Source organism: Hyphopichia burtonii, assembly GCF_001661395.1.
Source record: "Hyphopichia burtonii NRRL Y-1933 unplaced genomic scaffold HYPBUscaffold_1, whole genome shotgun sequence".
Taxonomy (NCBI): Eukaryota; Fungi; Ascomycota; class Pichiomycetes; order Serinales; family Debaryomycetaceae; genus Hyphopichia; species Hyphopichia burtonii.
Genome location: NW_017963728.1, coordinates 1,065,593 through 1,085,841, shown reverse-complemented (window position 1 = coordinate 1,085,841; position 20,249 = coordinate 1,065,593). Strand labels below are relative to the sequence as shown.

The 20,249-nt window shown below is 34.3% G+C and overlaps 10 protein-coding genes across 10 annotated transcripts; 7 read left to right on the top strand and 3 right to left on the bottom strand.

Moving 5' to 3' along the window:
- The first annotated feature begins 258 nt into the window (after positions 1–258).
- ARG5,6 (bifunctional acetylglutamate kinase/N-acetyl-gamma-glutamyl-phosphate reductase) lies at positions 259–2,907 on the top strand. Its single transcript, XM_020219176.1, has one exon. The coding sequence runs from the start codon at positions 285–287 to the stop codon at positions 2,865–2,867; it is 2,583 nt and encodes an 860-aa protein (XP_020078834.1). The 5' UTR covers positions 259–284; the 3' UTR covers positions 2,868–2,907.
- A 124-nt stretch (positions 2,908–3,031) lies between these two features.
- Positions 3,032–4,481, top strand: HYPBUDRAFT_151386 (uncharacterized protein). Its single transcript, XM_020220467.1, has one exon. The coding sequence runs from the start codon at positions 3,058–3,060 to the stop codon at positions 4,465–4,467; it is 1,410 nt and encodes a 469-aa protein (XP_020078833.1). The 5' UTR covers positions 3,032–3,057; the 3' UTR covers positions 4,468–4,481.
- On the bottom strand, positions 4,462–5,488 carry MSO1 (Mso1p). Its single transcript, XM_020220466.1, has one exon. The coding sequence runs from the start codon at positions 5,272–5,274 to the stop codon at positions 4,582–4,584; it is 693 nt and encodes a 230-aa protein (XP_020078832.1). The 5' UTR covers positions 5,275–5,488; the 3' UTR covers positions 4,462–4,581.
- Positions 5,489–5,684: 196 nt separating this feature from the next.
- MSS116 (ATP-dependent RNA helicase) lies at positions 5,685–7,989 on the top strand. The gene has a single exon (XM_020220465.1). The coding sequence runs from the start codon at positions 5,724–5,726 to the stop codon at positions 7,845–7,847; it is 2,124 nt and encodes a 707-aa protein (XP_020078831.1). The 5' UTR covers positions 5,685–5,723; the 3' UTR covers positions 7,848–7,989.
- Positions 7,990–8,553: 564 nt separating this feature from the next.
- Positions 8,554–9,924, bottom strand: HYPBUDRAFT_99380 (uncharacterized protein; the record flags this gene model as incomplete). The annotated part of the gene is made up of 1 exon (XM_020224032.1): positions 8,554–9,924. A coding segment is annotated over one exon (1,371 nt), but the record flags the coding sequence as incomplete, so codon positions are not given.
- Positions 9,925–10,596: 672 nt separating this feature from the next.
- On the top strand, positions 10,597–11,745 carry HYPBUDRAFT_101793 (decapping nuclease; the record flags this gene model as incomplete). Its single annotated transcript, XM_020218147.1, has 1 exon — positions 10,597–11,745. One exon carries the CDS (start codon positions 10,597–10,599, stop codon positions 11,743–11,745), a length of 1,149 nt encoding a protein of 382 aa, XP_020078829.1.
- Positions 11,746–12,564: 819 nt separating this feature from the next.
- Positions 12,565–14,022, top strand: CAT1 (catalase A; the record flags this gene model as incomplete). The annotated part of the gene is made up of 1 exon (XM_020218103.1): positions 12,565–14,022. The coding sequence occupies one exon, from the start codon at positions 12,565–12,567 to the stop codon at positions 14,020–14,022; it is 1,458 nt and encodes a 485-aa protein (XP_020078828.1).
- A 1,738-nt stretch (positions 14,023–15,760) lies between these two features.
- On the top strand, positions 15,761–16,610 carry HYPBUDRAFT_164360 (uncharacterized protein). Its single transcript, XM_020222664.1, has one exon. It carries the CDS (start codon positions 15,820–15,822, stop codon positions 16,471–16,473), a length of 654 nt encoding a protein of 217 aa, XP_020078827.1. The 5' UTR covers positions 15,761–15,819; the 3' UTR covers positions 16,474–16,610.
- Positions 16,611–16,850: 240 nt separating this feature from the next.
- HYPBUDRAFT_98763 (uncharacterized protein) lies at positions 16,851–17,588 on the top strand (the record flags this gene model as incomplete). Its single annotated transcript, XM_020224019.1, has 1 exon — positions 16,851–17,588. A coding segment is annotated over one exon (738 nt), but the record flags the coding sequence as incomplete, so codon positions are not given.
- Positions 17,589–17,744: 156 nt separating this feature from the next.
- On the bottom strand, positions 17,745–19,445 carry HYPBUDRAFT_154772 (mRNA splicing protein; the record flags this gene model as incomplete). The annotated part of the gene is made up of 1 exon (XM_020222062.1): positions 17,745–19,445. The coding sequence occupies one exon, from the start codon at positions 19,443–19,445 to the stop codon at positions 17,745–17,747; it is 1,701 nt and encodes a 566-aa protein (XP_020078825.1).
- Between the last annotated feature and the right edge of the window lie 804 nt (positions 19,446–20,249).

Genomic DNA, 20,249 nt, shown 5'->3' with positions numbered 1-20,249 from the left:
TAGAAGGTCAAATTTTGAGGCAATTTCAAAGCTGTAAAATTACTCATTCATCGTTGCACCTGAAAAAAAAAAAAAAAAAAAAAAAAAATTAGACCCAGCGATAAAAGACCGCGCTTAATTTTGGTTGGTGGTTGTGTTGCCTAATTGAAAAAATTTTTTCTGACTCAACGTAAATTAATATCAATTTTTTTAAAATTTTCACTTTCTCTTCTTTTTCTTTCTGGATTATTACTTGGTATATTGATTTAGGGTTGGTATCTCCATATTCATAGAGCAAGTTCGATATGTTGAGATTAAGTACTAAGACATCGATTGTTTCTAAAAGCTTGAGAGCTTTTAGCAAACCGCAAATAGTTGGTTCGATAACCAGTTTGAAAAAAAATTCAAATCAAATTGAATTCCAACGTAAGTTTAACTCTTCTCAAACTGCTGCTTCGACCAGATCTACTGTTGTCCAACTTTTGAATAACATTGGTTCAAAAAGAGAGGTTGAACAATATTTAAAATACTTTACTTCTGTTTCTCAACAGCAATTTGCTGTTATTAAAGTTGGTGGTGCTATTATAACTCAACAATTACCTGAATTAGCTTCATGTTTAGCGTTTTTATACCACGTTGGTTTATATCCAATTATTTTACACGGTACTGGTCCTCAAATCAATGAATTACTAGAAAATGAAGGAGTTGAACCCCAATATATTGATGGAATTAGAATCACTGATCCAAAAACTATGGAGGTTGTTAGAAAATGTTTCTTGGAACAAAATTTAAGGTTAGTCACTGCATTGGAGAAAATGGGAGTTCATGCTAGACCAATTACTGCTGGTGTCTTTGGTGCTGATTACTTGGATAAAGATAAATATCAATTAGTTGGTAAAGTTAATTCCGTTAATAAAAGTCCTGTTGAAGCTGCTATTGACTCTGGATACTTACCAATTTTAACTTCTTTAGCTGAAACACCTTCTGGTCAATTATTGAATGTTAATGCCGATGTTGCCGCTGGTGAATTGGCAAGAGAATTTGAACCTTTGAAAATCGTTTATCTTAATGAAAAAGGTGGTATAATAAATGGTAACACTGGTGAAAAAGTTAGTGTTATTAATTTAGATGAAGAATTTGATGATTTAATGAAAGAGAGCTGGGTTAAATATGGTACTAAATTGAAAATTAAAGAAATTCATGATTTATTACAACATTTACCAAGATCTTCTTCTGTTGCTATTATTGACGTTAATGATTTACAAAAAGAATTATTCACCGATTCTGGTGCTGGTACCTTAATCAGAAGAGGTTATAAATTAATCAACCGTACCTCTTTGAAAGATTTTAGTAACCCTGATTTATTGAGATCTGCTTTATTAAGAGATCCTGAAATCAAATCTGGTAAATTATCTGTTGCTTCTTATTTAAAATATTTAGAATCAATCTCTTTCAAATCTTATGGTGATGCTCCTTTGGAAGTTTTGGCCATCGTTATCGAAGATAATCATAAAATTCCAAAATTAGATAAATTCTTATCTTCTAAAACTGGTTGGTTCAATAATGTTACCGATAATATTTTCAATTCGTTGAAAAAAGATTTCAAATCTTTATGTTGGATTGTTAACGAAAATGATTCTAATTTATCTTGGTATTTTTCAAAATCCGATGGTTCATTTGCTAAAAATGGTGAAATTCTATTCTGGTACGGTTTGAATACCGAAGAAGTTTCTGAATTAATTAAAGATTTTGACTCTTCTAATATCGGATCCTCATTATCATCTTCTAAAGAATCCGGTGTTTTCAATTCTCAAACTCAAAAGAGAGGTTTACATACTTCTCGTACTGCTTTTGAACCTTCAACTACATCTAACCCAAATCCTCCTATTCGTCATGGATCTAATACTAAAAAGGCTAAGGTTGCTTTAATTGGTGCAAGAGGTTACACTGGTCAAAACTTAATTAGTTTAATTGATAGACACCCTTACTTAGAATTATCTCATGTTTCTTCTCGTGAATTGGCTGGCCAAAAATTAAAAGGTTATAATAAAGATAACATTGTCTATTCAAACTTACAGATTGAAGATATTAAAAAATTAGAAGCTGAACAAAAAGTTGATATGTGGGTGATGGCATTACCAAATGGTGTTTGTAAACCTTTTGTTGATGCTATTGAATCAGTTAACTCATCGCACTCAAAGATCATTGATTTATCTGCTGATTATAGATTCGATACTACTGGAGAATGGGTTTATGGTTTGCCTGAATTAAATAACCGTCAAGATATCGTTCATGCCAAAAAAATTTCAAATCCTGGTTGTTATGCTACTGCTGCCCAATGTGCGATTGCTCCTTTAGTCGATCATATCACTGGTATCCCAACCGTTTTTGGTGTCTCTGGTTACTCTGGTGCTGGTACTAAACCATCTCCAAAGAACGATGTAAAATTCTTATCTAATAACTTAGTTCCTTATTCATTAACTGACCATGTCCACGAAAAAGAAATCAGTAACCAATTAGGTTTAGAAATTGCCTTCACTCCTCATGTTGCTCAATGGTTTCAAGGTATTTCTCATACCATTTCCATTCCAATCAAACCTGGTTCTTTAACTTCTCGTGAGATTAGAAACATTTACCAAGATAGATATCAAGGTGAACAATTGATCACTGTCACTGGTGAAGCTCCTTTGGTTAAAGATATCAGTGGTAAACATGGTGTTGTTATTGGAGGTTTTGCTGTTAACTCTAAAGAAAATAGAGTCGTTATAGTTGCAACCATTGATAATTTATTGAAAGGTGCTTCCACTCAATGCTTACAAAACATTAACTTGGCCTTGGGTTACTCAGAATACGAAGGTATTCCTGATGACTTGGTTATTAGAGGTTAGGTATTCATTTCTTTTTGACTTTTCTCTTCATATAAACTATTATATATTATTAACGTACTTTGAAGTATCTGTAGTGAAAATTTGTTAGTGCGCTCACTAAAAAAAACAGTATATGATAATTTTTGATTTGAAAAATTATGTGAAATATCAGCCATTTATATTGAAGATAGCCTATTATACCAAAAGCAATATGTTAGTTCCACCCGATAACTTTGGCATGGTTGAGCCTGGGGTTTATCGTTGTTCAAAACTTGAAGCAGACCATTTTCCTTTTCTAGAGACACTTCAATTAAAATCGCTTGTTTTGTTGGATGCTGAAAAACCTCCCAGGACCCTTCGAAATTTTATTGAATCGAATAACGTTGAATTGTTCAGATTGGGAGGGTTAAAAATCACTAACCATTACCATACTGGAGAAAGTTCGAGCTCTAATAAAGATCATGATGAAGATGAAACAAATAGTTTGAATGGAGACCTGACATCGTCCAGCTCCAAGACCCAATCGGAAAATGGAGATGAAAAGGACTCAAACTCCCATTCCATCGATTTAGTATCATTGGATAATTCCAAGAGTAAAAGTGATCAATGGATGTTAATTGAGAAAAATTTGATTTTAGGAGCATTTGAAATATTATTTAACAAAACTAAACACAATCTACTCCTAGTTGATCTGACTCTGACTTTAGTAGGGATATTAAGGAAAATACAAAAATGGAATTTGAATTCAATTGTGAATGAGTACCGTATTTATACTGGTAATTCTAGTAAGAGTAATTATTATGCTCAAAATTTCTTAGAATTGATTCAAACTGAGTTGATACCTTATGAGATTGATCAATTGAATCACCAATTAAAGAAACAACAAGAGCTGTCGAAACTTAAAAAGCAACAAGAAAATGAAATGCTACTGCTGTCACCTGCTTATCAAAGAAGTCCCGAGTTGAATAGAACTTTGTCGCGTAATAGATCGATTGATGATGGTTCACCCAGTTGGGATGAAGACCGGGACGACGTTCAAAGTCTTGACGATGACGACATTGATGAAGATTTCTTATCTTCCTCGCCTCAAATCCCTGCTAATTTATTGAAATTAGTTGAGATCAAAAAACATGAAAAGCTGCATTCAATAGACGACGAAAGAAATAGAATTCCTGGAACTTCTCCCAACTACTCAAGAAGCAGTAGGAATAGCAGTTTCACCAATGATATACTATTGAATGCCGCCAGAGGTAATTATGAGAGAAGAAGGTCTTCAATAGATTCTAAATTCATCAAGAGTCAAAATAAAAGTTTTCGTAACCAGAGCCCTACCACACCATCATCATTCTCATCAAGATGGTCATTTGAGAACACACCAAGACTCCTCAGAGAAAAGGAATCAAAGAAGAACAGATTCGAAGATTTATCACCTGCTGAAATACAAAATATTAGAGATACTTATGATTACAAGTACTATAAAAACCTTCATAAATTCCCGGTGAAATATGGTAATGTGGGGATAATAAAACTCAAATTACCGCCAGATAACAATTTACCTGATTGGTTCATTAGAGGACGGAATCATTGGGAGTACAATTTCAAAAAGTTGAATAATATTTAATGAAGTAACGTTTAGTAACATATATATGAAAATATACAGGTTTTATCCTTAAATTAAACGTACGTAGACGAGAAGAACTGAATCAAATAAAATGTAATAATCAAAAAAGAAGAATTATCCTCTTCTACCCCAAGTTGCTTTGCTACCAGAGCTATTATTCGCAGAAGTAGAGTTACCTGCAGCTTGACTAAGATTGTTCATACTTGGCGATTGATTCATCATTCTTTCTCTTAGTCTCGAGGAATGGGCCCCAGACGTATTACTTCTAGCCGGAGCCGGAGCAGATTGAGCGTTATATCCTGATCCTGGAACTGCTTGTTGTCTCGATTTATTATATAAATCAAACAATTTACTAGAAGACCTTGGGGTGTATGAAGATTGCTTACGCCCCACCTCAGCTCCACCTTGGCTCTCTTGATCATACTGCTGGTACTGCTGTTGAGGCTGGCCCTGTTGAGGTTGGTATTGTTGGGGTTGGTACTGCTGTTGATTGTAAGCACCGGTATTATATTGAGTACGAACTGGTTGAAATTCAGAATTATGTTGGTAAGTACTTCTTGAATAGGATTGCTGTGATCTGGGATCTTGGTTGGCTTTTTTCACTCCTAACCATTCGGGATAAGGTTCTCCTCTGGATTCAAAGAATTTAACAAATGCATTATGAATCAAGGTGTCGTCATTGCTACTACCATCTTTATCAGAATGAATATTTTGAATCCCTGAAGATATCGAAAGATTCGAAAACTTGGAATTGATTTTGGAAATAAACGATTTGGCAGGAGCCACGTTAGGTTCGTATTGACTCATCTCTAGATATTATGTAAATGTAAAAGATAGATAGTAGCCATTTCGTACTTTTTTGTTTTTTCGTTCGTTCGCTTCGATTATAAAGTGACAACCTGGTACCACTAAAACCAGATGGTTTCAGCTGTTCTTTCCAAAGAGCCAGTCTCAGCATTGAACACGCCCACTGCTATAGTCATTGCCCAAAGTCGTTCTAAACCCTTTGATTTGTCTCTCCTTGACAAATGGGCTAGCCTTGGGACTTATGTCCCATTTTGCAGACTTCCGGTCGATGAACCCTCGTATGTAGTCAGCTTGACCGCCTTTGCTCCCTCGGAAATTGCCCGCTTAGGTAAGAGGTGGTAACCGGATATTGTGAAGAACGAGATGGCCCATTTTGAAAAATTTAGATAACCTAGTATATTCAGAGTCTTCTTCTTTATAGGTCTTTTACTACGTTTATTCATTACAGTATGGCCTTAATCCGGGCTTTTTCAAAGACGCTTTTGTCCAGACTGGTTGTCAGTCTGGCTGCTGCTCGTTCGGTTTTGACCATCAGACCAATTAGACCATTTTCATCAGCCGTTATTTATCGTAACGAGACTATTCCAGCTGCTGCAAATGTCTTAGCAAATGCTAAGGATGTGAACGGTTTGGCTGAAGGTAAGGATGAAGCTAGTGAAGAAGAGAGTGCAGTTTCCGATATACTTCCATCAACATTCCTTGAAGTTGCTGAACATCCAGAAATTAACAAACATGTTGTCACTCCTTTAACTCATGTTGGTATTGGTTATAAAGACTTGACTCCAGTTCAACAGAGATCTATCTTACCGATGTTGAGAGAAGAAAAAGGTATTGTTTGCCGTGCTAAAACAGGGACTGGTAAAACTTTGGCTTTTATCATTCCAACTTTACATACTTGTCTAACCAGTGAAAATGCTGCACAAATAAGAGATAATAAAGTACAAGCTATTGTTGTTGCCCCTACTAGGGATTTGGCTTTACAAATTGAAAGTGAATTCCATAAACTTATCTCTAAATTAAGAGGTAACCAAAGAAAGAATATTTCTTATCAAACCTTGATTGGGGGTCGTAAAACTGTTATCTCACCTCGTGATATCCCAGCTATTGTTATTGCTACTCCTGGTAGATTGTTAGACTGTTTGGAAAATACTCGTGGGTTCGCTAAAGCTTGTAGTGATATCAAATATAGAATTTATGACGAAGCTGATAGATTATTGGATCAAGGTTTCGAAGAACATTTGAATAGCATTGATAGTATTTTAAGAGGGGTCCGTAAAGACGCTTTGGTTCCAGATACTCCACTTAAATCAGTTTTGTTTAGTGCTACTGTTGATAAAAATGTTGATAAATTTGCACGTAATACCATTTCTAATAACTACAGATTTATTGATTGTGTTGATAAAGATGAACCAGAAGCTCATAAGAATATTCATCAAACTTTAGTTAAGACTGACAATATTTATCAATCTCAAATTGGTGCCATGTCATTTATCTTGAAAAATTTAAATAAGAACAAAAATTTTAAGGCTATCTTCTTTATTCCAACTATTGCTGGTGTCGAATGGTGTACTTCTACTATAAATAGAGCCATCAAGAATAAGCTTTTCGATTTCCAAAAACGTCGAAGCTTTGTTACTCCTTTGCACGGTAAAATGACACAATCTCGTAGAGACAGGGCTGTCAAGAGCTTCCGTCAACTTGAATCTGGGGTTTTAGTTTGTACTGATGTTGCCGCTAGAGGTTTAGATTTTAAAGATGTTTCTCATGTTGTTCAATTCGCTCCATCTATCGACTTGGCTGACTATGTCCATAAAGTTGGTAGAACTGCAAGAGCCGGTGCTAAAGGTAAAGCCATTATCTTTAGTTCTCCTTGTGAATCTAATTATATTCGTATGTTAGAAGATCAAACTGGAATCACTTTCAATCAAGTTGAAAAGTATGAAGATTTTGAAACAGATGATCAAGAATTTAAAGAAAAAATTAACATGTTCGAAGACGAATTCGAAGAATATGGAACCTCATTAATTTCGTTCTATAGATCCCAAGCCGCTAGTTATAAATTCAACTTGAGAGCCGTATTCGATGATATTGTCTCTCTTATGAGAGAATTCTTGAAGGATCCTGAATATAAATTTCCTGCTGGAAGAAGATTAATTTCTGGATTAGGGCTTTCTTATAACGATATAAGTTCTATCATGGCTCTCCCGCCTAATATGTCTCCTAACGATCCTGCCTTCAAGCCTCGCGGTTCCAGTAAAAACAGAAGTGGTTCCGGTTTCGGTAGAAGTGGTTACAGATCCAATAATAGAGACTTTAACGATAGACGTGGTGGCTCAAGATTCAATGATAGAGGTTTCAATAGTCGTGGTTCTGACAGAGGTCTCAATGATAGAGGCTTTAATGATCGTGGTTTTGACAGAGGCTACAAGGATAGAGGCTTCAATAATAGAAGCTTTAATGATCGTGGTTTTGATAGAGGTTTTGATAGAGATTCATCCAGATATAACCAAAGAGATGGTAGTAGCAAATCAAGATTCGGTAGTTTCAGTGAATCTAAAAGATATAAAAATTAGAAGAGGGCCGACAGAGAAGAAGTTTCTAGCTTCTGATATTTATGAAACTAAGAATAAATTTGACGTTTGCCGTTATCTTCCAACTATATTCAATGACTGATATGATTGACTGTTGAAGTTTCCCAATAATTTTTATTCATTTCTCCCAATATATTTTTTGTTACTTTCTCCTTGTTTATAGTTTTGAATTGTGATGGATTTAGCCGTTTCTATCAGGCTATTTTCCAAATTTTTAAGTGTATATAGTTTTAATATTTTGTATATATTATATATTAATTAATATTAAGTTGAATTATTAATGTAAAATGTGAGATTCATGCAAATTAAATGTAACGAAAAGAATGAATATAAAGAGTACGAGTATGCAACTGATACAAAGAATATGAGAATTAAATTACTATTTTTTGGGTTTTGAGTTTTTAAGCTTCTTGATATTTTGGCTGAAATCATTATTGAATCTCTGAAGTTTATGACTAAATCCAACGGGATATTTGAATTGCTTGTGATTTTGCATGGTTTTGTTAAAGCTCTTTTCAACTATGTCTTCATTTGAACTAATGACGCCTAGGTTATTATTCTCATTGACCTGTTCCTCTTTCAGAAGACTAATTCTTGGTTCATCATCAATATTCCCATTTTCAGTGATAGGAGAGAAAGGTTCATCTTCTAAGTCACTTATCTCATCATAGAAATACGATTGATCATCAATATAAGCGTCTCTGGTAATTATAACATAGACTAGTAAACACAAAATTATGATTGTATTAAAAATAGAAACCTTTCTTTGAAATTTCAAATCATCAGTTAATATTGACAATTTTTTATTTGCATCGTTAATTAAAGTTTGATGGTTCCGTTCTTGTAGTTTGAATAAAGCAATCGCATCATTCTGAATAGTTATGTATGCTTTTTTGAAGTGATTTAGTTGATTATTGATAGTTTTATTAAAGTTATTGATTAAAGTATCAAATTTATTTGATTGTTTTTTTTCCAAGTTTGTGAAAGCCGTTGATAATAGTTTGCTTTGTTCTTCGATATATAGCAAAGATAAGCTTGCATTTGATTCAAGTAATGATAACCTTTTCATGATATTTTTATAAATAGATTCTTGAGTTGTTTTGGCAGTTGGAGCAATTGAAGATGAAGATTCCGGGCTTTCATAGTCATCTGAAGCCTTACAGTAATCACTCGTTGAGTTGATTTCATTTAAAAATTGGTTTAAACCAAGATAAGGAATAATTACTTTACATTCATCGTCATTCTCGAAAGAAGATGAAGTACTTGTAGTTGAATTAACAATTTCTTCACTTTGTACTTTAAAATCATTTAAAACTTTAATTTCTTCTTCTTCTTCTGCTAACTTGAATTCTTGCATCATGGTTGTCCCATGAACTCTTATTATTGATATTGGACAATAGAATTCATTACCATAATGGCTTAATATTTCTAATTTTAAGTAGCGGGCCCAAATCAAAGGATTTTCAATATTGAATTGTTGAACATCTCTTATATTTTCGGCTTCAAAATCGCCCAATACTTTCCAACCGTTTGTTACGGGGAATCTATCACTGACGGAAATTCTAACATCATGAAACATTGAGCTGAAGAATTCGTAATTACCAATTACAACACTATTGACTAGAATGTCTTGACATAATTCAATAATGACGAACTTATTCGGTGATGAACATTGATTTAATAGATATGAATCTTTATTTTCTGTTAGGATCGATGACGCACCTTTTGCATGGGTATTTGTTTTAACAACGGTTGCAGCACAATCGATTGATGCGTAATTAAATTTATCTTTATATAATTTACCATTGTCTTCTATCTCTATTTTTGGATCAGTTGAGTTTGTAGTTTTATTATTATTAGGGAAAAGGGCCAAATCGGTTAAGTTTGACTGGGACATATTTTCAAATTCCGGTGGATTTTGTTGTTGTTGTTGATTCAGTTGCTGTTGTTGTTGTTGTTGTTGTTGCTGTTGTTGTTGTTGAATGTTTTCACTTTCATTTGATTTAACTTCTTTTTGACGTTTCCATTCTTCAAAAGACATAAAGTGACACTCGTCGATTGAGTCTTCTATAGTATCATTTCTAGAGTCATCATAATCATCGGATTGAATATCTTCTATTAGAGTTTCTTCTGTGATTGCATTAAATTCTATGCTTGTTATTTCTTCTTCGTTAATTTCTTTCGGAGTTTCTTTTGGGATTTCATCATTTGCTATAGTAGTGGTGAAATCATGATTTTGAGTGGTATTCAGATTTGAAGTAGGACTTAGTTCATGTTCTATTGGAGAAGGTATAATTTCTACTATTTCTTCAGTTTCTGTGGATGGAGAGGTTGGTAAGGAAAATGAGTTAAAGATATTTGAACTAGTTGTTAAATCACAAGTATTAGAAATACAAATAGATTGTAAATTATTTGGACATGAAACAGGTGAGCAAGTATAGGACAGGCTCGAAATAGGTGATGAAGAGGTGGTATTATGAGCTAGTGCCAAAGGTAAGAGACATGACCATATTAGTAGCATCCTATCTGGATATGATTGATAAAACAGACGAAACCTCTTTCAAAATGATATAATCAATTTTGATAATGTTTTACTCACACCAATTTATGCAGGAGTAGTATTTTTTTATTTTTTTTCATTCCAAAGAAAAAAATTGAGCTCATCAAGCTTACCATTTATATTTTATTTATACTGAATTGTATTTATTTGAATTCATTTAGCACGCCCAAGATGATGAAGACCTTTCCATTGAATTCACGGAGTAAGACCACTGCATTGAAACAGCCCAAGGAGCTTTATTCATTTTCAAGAGATATTGACGGAGAATGGCAATACGATGAGGAAGTGCTGAAAAAGGAAGCATTACCATATTATTATTTACCAGATAATTCAATTGATTCACAGATTGATTTAGGAGCAGGGTATTCAAAATTCAAGAAGATACCTGCAGAACAGAATGTAGCTGATTTTGGAGCTTTATTAAAATCAATAATTCAATATGAAAAAAATCAACAAGAAAAGCTTAAATCAATTGATATAATAACCTTTCGAGGAATATTAACGAAATTATTAACTTTACCATATAATTTAAAAGATGGATTTGAATTTTATATAAGTGGATATGATGGACAATTATTTATGAAGAATAATGATGAATTTGATTTTCAAAAACCAACATCAAAAGATGAATATGCAGAAAGATGTGAATATAGTGGATATAAGTTTGAAGCCATAAGTACATTACCTAAGCCATGGTCTGAATGTAGTAGATCCACCATAGATAAAAGAAGTAAGAAAGTTGTTAATAATTATGAACAGTATATTAGTGTTGTTTCAAGTGGAGTTGGACAAACGGGGATTTTGTTAGCAGGAGAAGTGGATTGTGTTTATGATTATATACCAGGAAACTCAAAGAATATAAGTGGACATTATGTCGAATTGAAAACAAGTAAAGTAATTGAACATAATGGACAAGTTGTTAATTTTGAAAAAAAATTATTTAAAACATGGGCACAAAGTTTTTTAATTGGAATTCGTAAGATCATATATGGATTTAGAGATGAAAATTTAATATTGAGAAGTGTTGAGGTATTTAAAACTGATGAAATACCAATTTTAATGAAAGAGAATCCAATTAATCAGACCAATCCTAATAAGATTGTTTTCATAAATGCAATCAAGTGGTATGGTGCAGTGATTGAATGGATCAATAATGAAATCGATCATAATGATGAGTCTAAAAGTTATAAGTTAAGTTATGATCCTGGTTCCAGAAGTCTATCATTGATAGAGGTTGATTATGAAACCAACAAGAAATTACGTAATGGTGATTTACTTACACAAGAGTTCAAAGCCTGGAGAGAGCTGATCAAGAGCTGATGAAGAAGAAGAAGAAGAGTTGATGAAGAAGAAGAGTTGAAGAAGAAGAAGAGTTGAAGAAGAAGAAGAGTTGATAAATTGCAGCTAATCGCTGGGCTAGCCGCTGTAAAAATATGTATGTACGGGTGTATAAAAAATGTATATGTACGGGTGTATAAAAAATTCTGTATATGTACGGGTGTATAAAAATGTATATGTACGGGTGTATAAAAAATTCTGTATATGTACGGATCTTGTACTCGGTGATATCGGTGGTCGGCGAGGGGAACCGCTTACTGTAAAAAGCAATCATGTGAAAGCCGTGGAGCACTCAGTGTCAGATTCCTCACTCTGGCCAATTGTTCCTAGTTCCATGTATCCTTTATCAGTTCCTCGGTCTAAAATCAGAGGTTTTTTTTCCGTTGACTCTCCACGGTTCAGCCATCAGGGAGGGCAGCAGCCAATCACAGAGGATCAAATGCTAAGCAGACGGAGTTTGACAGGGTAAATGGTGGGAGTCGCTGGGGTTGGTGTAGATGAAGGTGTTGGTGTGGATGGTGTTGGTGTTGGTGTTGGTGTAGCTGGTGCAGCTGGGGTAGCTGGTGTAGCTGGTGTAGCTGGTGTAGCTGGTGTAGATTGTTGAAGTAGCAGTGGTTAGACGGTTTGGTGTGGATGACGGTTATTAATACTGGATTCGGTCTGGACTTGTCTCACAATCCCACCCCGCTTACTTTCACACTGAAAATTAAACGTTATCATATATAAACGGAGAATCACCCAATTGAAGTTCTTTCCAAAATTTGAATTATTAATTTTTTATAACTTTATATTACTTACAAAATGGCTCCAGAATTTACTAATTCCAACGGTTGTCCAGTTCCCGATGCTTTTGCTACTCAAAGAGTAGGTAAACATGGACCTTTATTATTACAAGATTTCAATTTGATTGATTCTTTAGCTCATTTTGATCGTGAACGTATTCCTGAACGTGTTGTTCATGCCAAAGGTAGTGGTGCTTACGGTGTTTTTGAAGTGACTGATGATATTACTGATATTTGTGGTGCTGCCTTTTTAGATACTGTTGGTAAAAAAACCAAAGTTTTCACCAGATTTTCCACTGTTGGTGGGGAAATGGGAAGTGCTGACACTGCTAGAGATCCAAGAGGTTTTGCTACTAAGTTTTATACTGAAGAAGGTAATTTGGATTTGGTTTATAATAATACTCCAATTTTTTTCATTCGTGATCCATCTAAATTCCCCCATTTCATTCACACTCAAAAGAGAAATCCTCAAACTCATTTAAAGGATGCTAATATGTTTTGGGATTATTTGACTTCTAATCAAGAGTCCGTTCATCAAGTGATGATTTTATTTTCTGACCGTGGTACTCCAGCAAGTTATCGTGAAATGAATGGTTATTCTGGTCATACTTATAAATGGTCAAATAAACGTGGAGAATGGCATTATGTTCAAGTTCATTTTATTAGTGATCAAGGTATTCGTACTTTAAATAATGAGGAAGCTGGAGAATTGAGTGGATCTAATCCTGATGTTGCTCAAGAAGATTTATTTAAAAACATTGCTAAAGGAAATGGACCTTCCTGGACTTGTTATATTCAAACTATGACTCCTGAACAAGCTAAAAATGCCCCATTTTCTGTTTTTGATTTAACTAAAGTTTGGCCTCATAAAGATTATCCATTAAGAAGATTTGGTAAATTTCAATTGAATGAAAATCCAAAGAATTATTTTGCCGAAGTTGAACAAGCTGCATTTTCTCCAGCTCATACTGTTCCTTATATGGAACCTTCTGCTGATCCAGTTTTACAATCTAGATTATTTAGTTATGCTGATACTCATCGTCATAGATTGGGAACTAATTATACTCAAATTCCAGTTAATTGTCCAGTTACTGGTCGTGTTTTCAATCCTCATATGAGAGATGGGGCAATGACTGTTAATGGTAATTTAGGTGAACATCCAAACTATTTGGCTACTTCTCATCCAATTGAATTTAAAAATTTCAATTTACAAGAAGATCAAGAAGTTTGGCAAGGTGCGGCTTGTCCATTCCATTGGAAAGCTGAAGAAGGGGATTTCATACAACCTCGTGAATTATATAAAGTTTTGGGTCGTTATCCAAACCAACAAGCTCATTTGGCTCATAATATTGCTGTTCATGTTCAAGCTGCTGATGCTCATATTCAAGATCGTGTTTTTGAAATGTTTGGTAAAGTTGATTCAAGATTAGGTGAAGCCATTAAAAAGGAAACTTTACAATTATCACCAAGAAAGTAAATAATTAGTTTATTTTATTTATTATATTTATTGTATTTAAATTATGAAGTATTTGAGTTATTATCTTTGTAGATTATAATTTAGTAGTGTTACAACTGGCGCATTGGCAAGATGATCCACATTTGCATGAAGAACCGCAACAGCTTGAAGTACTTGAAGAAGTATTAGTACCACACATTATTAATAGTTTTTGTTAATCTTTCAAACGTCTTGGGCTAGAGGGCTTCGCTGAGTATTTATAGCGGGAAATTTCGTTGATAGATAGTCGGATCGTGCTACCATATCGGGAAGGTACGTGCGCGGAAATATCTACTAATCAAATCGTTCGATTCCAATAAATGATAAATCATGATTAAATGAAGTGATTAAATAGATTAATATATAAATTATTATATAAATTATTATATAAATTATTATATAAATTATCATATAAACTATTATGCAAATGATTTTTTATAGTGATTATATATATATATAATGATTACATGGTAGACTTCTTGGTTGCAATTACCCTTTAAGGTCGGACACAGGGTGTGCATTAACCAATGTATTATTATGATGATGATGTACGGGTGTTTCATTTGCAACCACCACTGCATATACCTACATCTCCAACTTGTAATACTCCAATAGTGCAAGGCTTGATACCAGATGAAATATGGATACCCCAAAAGCAATTATTACAAGGCGGGTTGAAAATTTCACATTTATCACAATTTCGATCATTTTTCAGCCAAAATCAGTCCAACTTTATAAAATTTTCATCACAAGTCTCAATAAATGTTACAATTGTGCAAAACTATACTTTACTAAGTATAGAACTACTACCCACCCAATTGTAACCCAGCAACCTTGCCCACTACACAAATGGGTTCATCTACCGTAGGTCAACTACACAACTAGCATCACTAGCTTAACCTTCCAGTTCAACTAGAGCAACCGACCTCCACTAAGGTCACAAGATCTTTGCTTTCCCGCTTACCTAAGCGCTTACCTAAGCGGCAGTGTATGCACCACTATTTTGAACCCTGCAACCACTTTACTGAATTCGGACAAAAGTCTATTATCACAGCCCCATACTTAAAGTTTTGATTCAAGAAAATCAACCAGCATCGATCAAACTGAATCGGTTGGCTGGTAAATTAAGGTACCAGAATCTATCAAACAAAAAATTACCTATTCAAACATATTAATTGAAATCATGATGGCTTAAATTTTGTTCTATGACCCAGTGCCTTGAATTACTCCCAGGCTCAAACTGTAATTTCAATACAACCTTGTCGAGACTTGCTGATTCCAGTCACACTACCGATAGCCTTGCTCTCTTGTTTATGTCGAATATTCTCGAGGATTGTTAACAATTTCAGATTCAGGCAACTTGTTTAACCAATTTATTTTATTTTTTTTTTCTATACTTTACACAAATTACACGAATTGCTAAGTCAACTAAAATTTAAAGCTTGTAAAATTAGTTCAGCAGTTTGTTTATTGATGGAGGTTTGTTTATTTTATTGTTTTATTTCAAGCTCCATTACATAAGTCAAGGCTATACACCAAGTAGTAGTTTATTCAATTCAGTTCGTTTCTTTTTTTTTTGGGTCCATTCCCCCATTTTTTTTCTTATTGATTTGGAATTTGCATTCATTTTTGCAAAAATATCATGCTGGTTTTTTCACTTGACTCTAACTATATATAAGTAGTCTTTTCATTCCTGGTTTCTTCTGATTTAATTTTATTCATCATCATTCAATTGATTACTTTTAACCAATAGACTAATATACATCCCCACAACTTATAATGAACGCTATTAACTACGCTGTCTCTGCTGGTAACTCTGCCGTCAACTACGCTGGTGATGCCTCTTCTGCTATTGGTGGTGCCCGTTCTGCTGCTGGTTCTGCTGTTGGTGGTGCTCTTGGTTCTGCTACTTCTGGTGCCGGTGCTGCTCTCGGTTCCGCTACTTCTGGTGCCGGTGCTGCTCTTGGTTCTGCTACTTCTGGTGCTGCCGGTGCTCTTGGTTCTGCTACTTCTGGTGCTGCCGGTGCTAGTTCTGCTATGGGTAGTTTAACTTCTGGTGTTGCTTCCGGTGCTTCTAATGCTAGATCTACTGCTACTTCTGGTGCTTTGATTAACGTTTCTTCTGCTGTTTCTTCTGCCGCAGCCTCTGAATCTGGTTCTGGTGGTGCTTCTGCCTCTGGTTCCGGTTCTTCCGCTTCGGGATCTGGTTCTTCTGGTTCTTCTGGCTCCTCAGCCTCTGGCTCCTCATCTTCTGGATCTGGTTCCTCATCTTCTGGTTCCGGTTCCGGTTCCTCTGGATCTGGTTCCTCCTCCGATTCATCTTCTTCCTCCTCCTCCTCCTCAGGTGCTGCTGCCTTGGAAACCGGCTCTTGGAAGAAGGCTATTGCCGTTGCTGGTGTCATTGGTGCTTCCTTCATCTTCAACCTTATGTAAGGGTGATGTAATGCTATCCTTTAATGTCCTTTTTCATTTCTTCACTTCGGCTTGCCTTTTAACTAACATTTTTCCTTAATGACCAAAAAATAAACAAATTTTTACATAAAGATTTTCTTTTGTATTCATAGGTTTTTACTATTTAATATATTTAATATATTTAATATTTCTATATTCTTAACTAGACTATTGTAAGTATTGAATGACTTGAACTCACTGTTCACTATATATTTGCTTTTGCAGCGATTTTGCAACGCATTGCTCGAAGACTCCGAAAAAAAAAAAAAGTCTGGAACCGTACTACTCTTCTTTCGACGAGATGATCATCAAGAATGTCTAAATCAAATAAGGTTGTGAAATCCACCAACAAACCCAAACCAGCGAGACTTCAAGTTGATCCAGAATCAATACCAGATGATGATAAACCCCCACAAACGGGAAGTGTGTTCAATGTTTGGTATTTGAAGTGGAGTGGAGGAGATTCGTCGTCAAATCCATATACTAAGCTGAACTTTAGAGTAAACATTAAAAAGGATTCAGGCTATACTAAAGCTAAACATTCAAACTACATATGTTTGTTTTTCGCAAGAGGATGCTGTTATTTGGGTAAGAATTGTCCCTATTTACATCGATTACCAACCAGTGAAGATTATTTTATACCGACTCAAGATTGTTTTGGTCGAGATAAAACAAGTGAATATAAAGATGATATGAGTGGAGTTGGTTCATTCAAGAAAATCAACAAAACTTTATATATTGGCGGCTTAACCAAAACCAATAACTCCAATATTCAAAATATTCTAACTAAGCATTTTGAAGAGTTTGGTAATATTGAAAAAATTAAAATTTTGTTCAATAAAAATTGTGCTTTTATCACTTATAAACTGGAATATCAAGCTCAGTTTGCGAAAGAAGCAATGCAGAATCAATCAATTGTAGGCGATGATATCCTAAATATCAAATGGGCAAATGAAGACCCTGACCCAAATTCTCAAAAACAAAAACAAAACGCTTTGGAAGATGAAGCTTTGAATACAGTTAAAAAACTACTCAATGATAAGTCAAAAGATAATAAAGTGACAGTCCAAGAAGTTGAAAGTGAAGGCGAAGAAGAAGGGGGTCAATACCATGAACAAAAACAAATAACTAATGATTCTCTGAATTCAATTTTTGGAAATACAGATTTATCGATTTTAAGCAAATTGAAAACTACTCAAGTACAAAATAAAAACATTAACTCATTATTAAACTATTCAAGTGACGATGATTAATCAACCCTTAAGTACCTGGGTATTAAGGTTTCTTAATAACCATTCAGGACATTTTTTACCTCCTCTCGATAGGAATTTTTTCAATGGTAAGAATATATCAACATCGTTATAATCTATGATGGTATAACTTTTACCTTGATTACCGGCTCTACCAGTTCTACCAATTCTATGGATATATTCTTCGAATTTTTTCGACATTTGATAATTGATTACAAGTCCAACATTCGGAACATCAAGACCACGAGCTGCAACGTCTGTAGCAATTAGTATGTTAACTTTATTTGATCTAAAGTTTTCAATGGCTACTTCTCTCAGCTCTTGTGATTTAGAACCATGAATGACAATATGATCTTCAATGCCTTTACTCGATAACTTTAATGCTAATAGTTCACAAGTTTTCTTAAAATTTGCAAAAATTATAATTTTTGAATTAGTCTTCTTAATTTGTTCAAAAATTTTATCAAATTTTTTATCGTCAATTTCATCATTGTTATTTGAATTTTCGAAAAACTCAAATTTTTGTTCGATATTATCTATCAAGTTATTCGGATTACCAATTGTTAAATATGCTGGATTAATTAAATAATTTTTAGTGATTTTTTCAATTGGTGGAGTTATGGTGGCAGTAAACATTAAGGTAATTCTTTGGTCTATTTTAAAGTTATTATTGATTGGGTTCAAAGGTAAATAGTCCAATATATTATTTAAAGATTTTTCAAATCCCATATCTATCATTCTATCTGCTTCATCCATCGTGAAAAAATAACATAAATCTAAATTAATAATACCTCTTTCTAATGAATCAATTAATCTGCCCGGTGTTGCCACCACAATGTCAACACCCGAATCAATAGAATGAATCGTTTCTTCATACTTATGGCCCCCAATAATAGTAACAACATTATAATTTAAATATGAAGTAAATTTCTCAATTTCTTGAGATATTTGAATTGCCAATTCTCTAGTAGGAGCCAATATCAAACCTAGAGGCTTATTTATATTGATTTCTTTAGCATAATCAAATTTCAAATAATCCGGATCAATATTAAGTATATAATTTAATAGAGGTATCAAAAATGCAATAGTCTTACCAGACCCAGTTTCAGCTATACCTACTAAATCTCTTGGTTGTAGACCCAACGGTATGGCAGATCTTTGAATCGGAGTAGGTTCACTGTAACCCAATTTTTTAGTTAAAATATCTAAAATTCGAATATCTATACCAGATTCTTGCCATGATCTGAGTGGATTGGATATTTCACCTCCTCCCTTTGCAGTAATATTATAATCATCTTTGAATATTCTCCAATCTCTTGCGTCCATATCCTCCAACTTCTTTTCAGACCAGTGTTTACCCAAATAACCCAAATCATCTTCTGGCTGTTCGTAAGCTACGAGAGGATTGAAATCAGTAGAAGTATCCTCGTGAGCATCCCAATCGAAACTGAATTTTTGGGTTTTCTTCACTCTTGCCTTCTTGTCGAGCTTCAATTCATCCTCGTCACCCTCTTCTTCTTCGTACCTTATTCTCTTTACTGGTTTTGATTTCGAATATCGTTTTTTAGTCAATTCTTTCTCCTGTTTTAAAGAAGCAAACTTTTCCCGTTGTTGTTTTGAGAGAAATTTGGGTTTCGATAATAGGTTATTGTCATTTCTGGATCCCTCAATGATATCCTCAACAGAGACGGGTCGATTGCTCATTGCTGGATTAGTTGTTTGTAAATAGAAGTTTGTAAATAGTAATTGCAAAAATAACAAGAACGGACTTCCAAAGAGATGAACCGCTAACAAAACGAAAAAAAAAAGACTTAAAAAAAAAAACAAAAAAAAAAAAAAACAAACAAAGAGTCACGTGAGAATACCCATATAATAGAACCCGTATTATAAAGGCTTTACCCCGGTGCTGGCTACTAACGATGGTCGTAGATATGCCGAGCAGAAGCGACAATCACATTAGAAGAGCAGTGCATACATGAGGTGGCAGCTATACCTCAGGGGAATAAGAGGCTTGGTGTTTCTGATTCCGTGTAGTCAGCATTAGTTGGTCAATGTGAAATTTTGATGTATTTTTTGCACCAATTTAATGGACCCGAAATTCCACCTACCTCTTGTGGATGTCCATGACCAACCCGACAAAATCAGTTAATATTCTTGTCCAAGAAGTAATAGCTTATCACAATAAAATGAATAAAGTTAGCTTTCAACAAATCAGTTCCACTGTCCTTTCAACTATTGAAAAGCTTTTCAACAAATCAGTTCCACTGTCCTTTCAACTATTGAAAAGCTTTTCAACAATTTCCAGTAGATTCCTTTTGAGTACATCAGTTACCAGAACGAGAATCAACAACTTAAAAGACAACACCGAGTCCAGGTTGACAATACGCTTCTCCAAAGTAGTCAAGAGTCAAGTAGATGTTTGAATGCTTGTTTATAATCCAGGAACAATAACTCGAATAAAGGGTTCTTTATTTTGTTTGCTAACCAAGACTCGCGTTAATTTACCAA

Coding starts and splice junctions, on each gene's coding strand:
- HYPBUDRAFT_164360 (XM_020222664.1), top strand. CDS start 15,820: ATGAACGCTATTAACTACGCTGTCTCTGCTGGTAACTCTGCCGTCAAC.
- HYPBUDRAFT_151386 (XM_020220467.1), top strand. CDS start 3,058: ATGTTAGTTCCACCCGATAACTTTGGCATGGTTGAGCCTGGGGTTTAT.
- MSO1 (XM_020220466.1), bottom strand. CDS start 5,274: ATGAGTCAATACGAACCTAACGTGGCTCCTGCCAAATCGTTTATTTCC.
- MSS116 (XM_020220465.1), top strand. CDS start 5,724: ATGGCCTTAATCCGGGCTTTTTCAAAGACGCTTTTGTCCAGACTGGTT.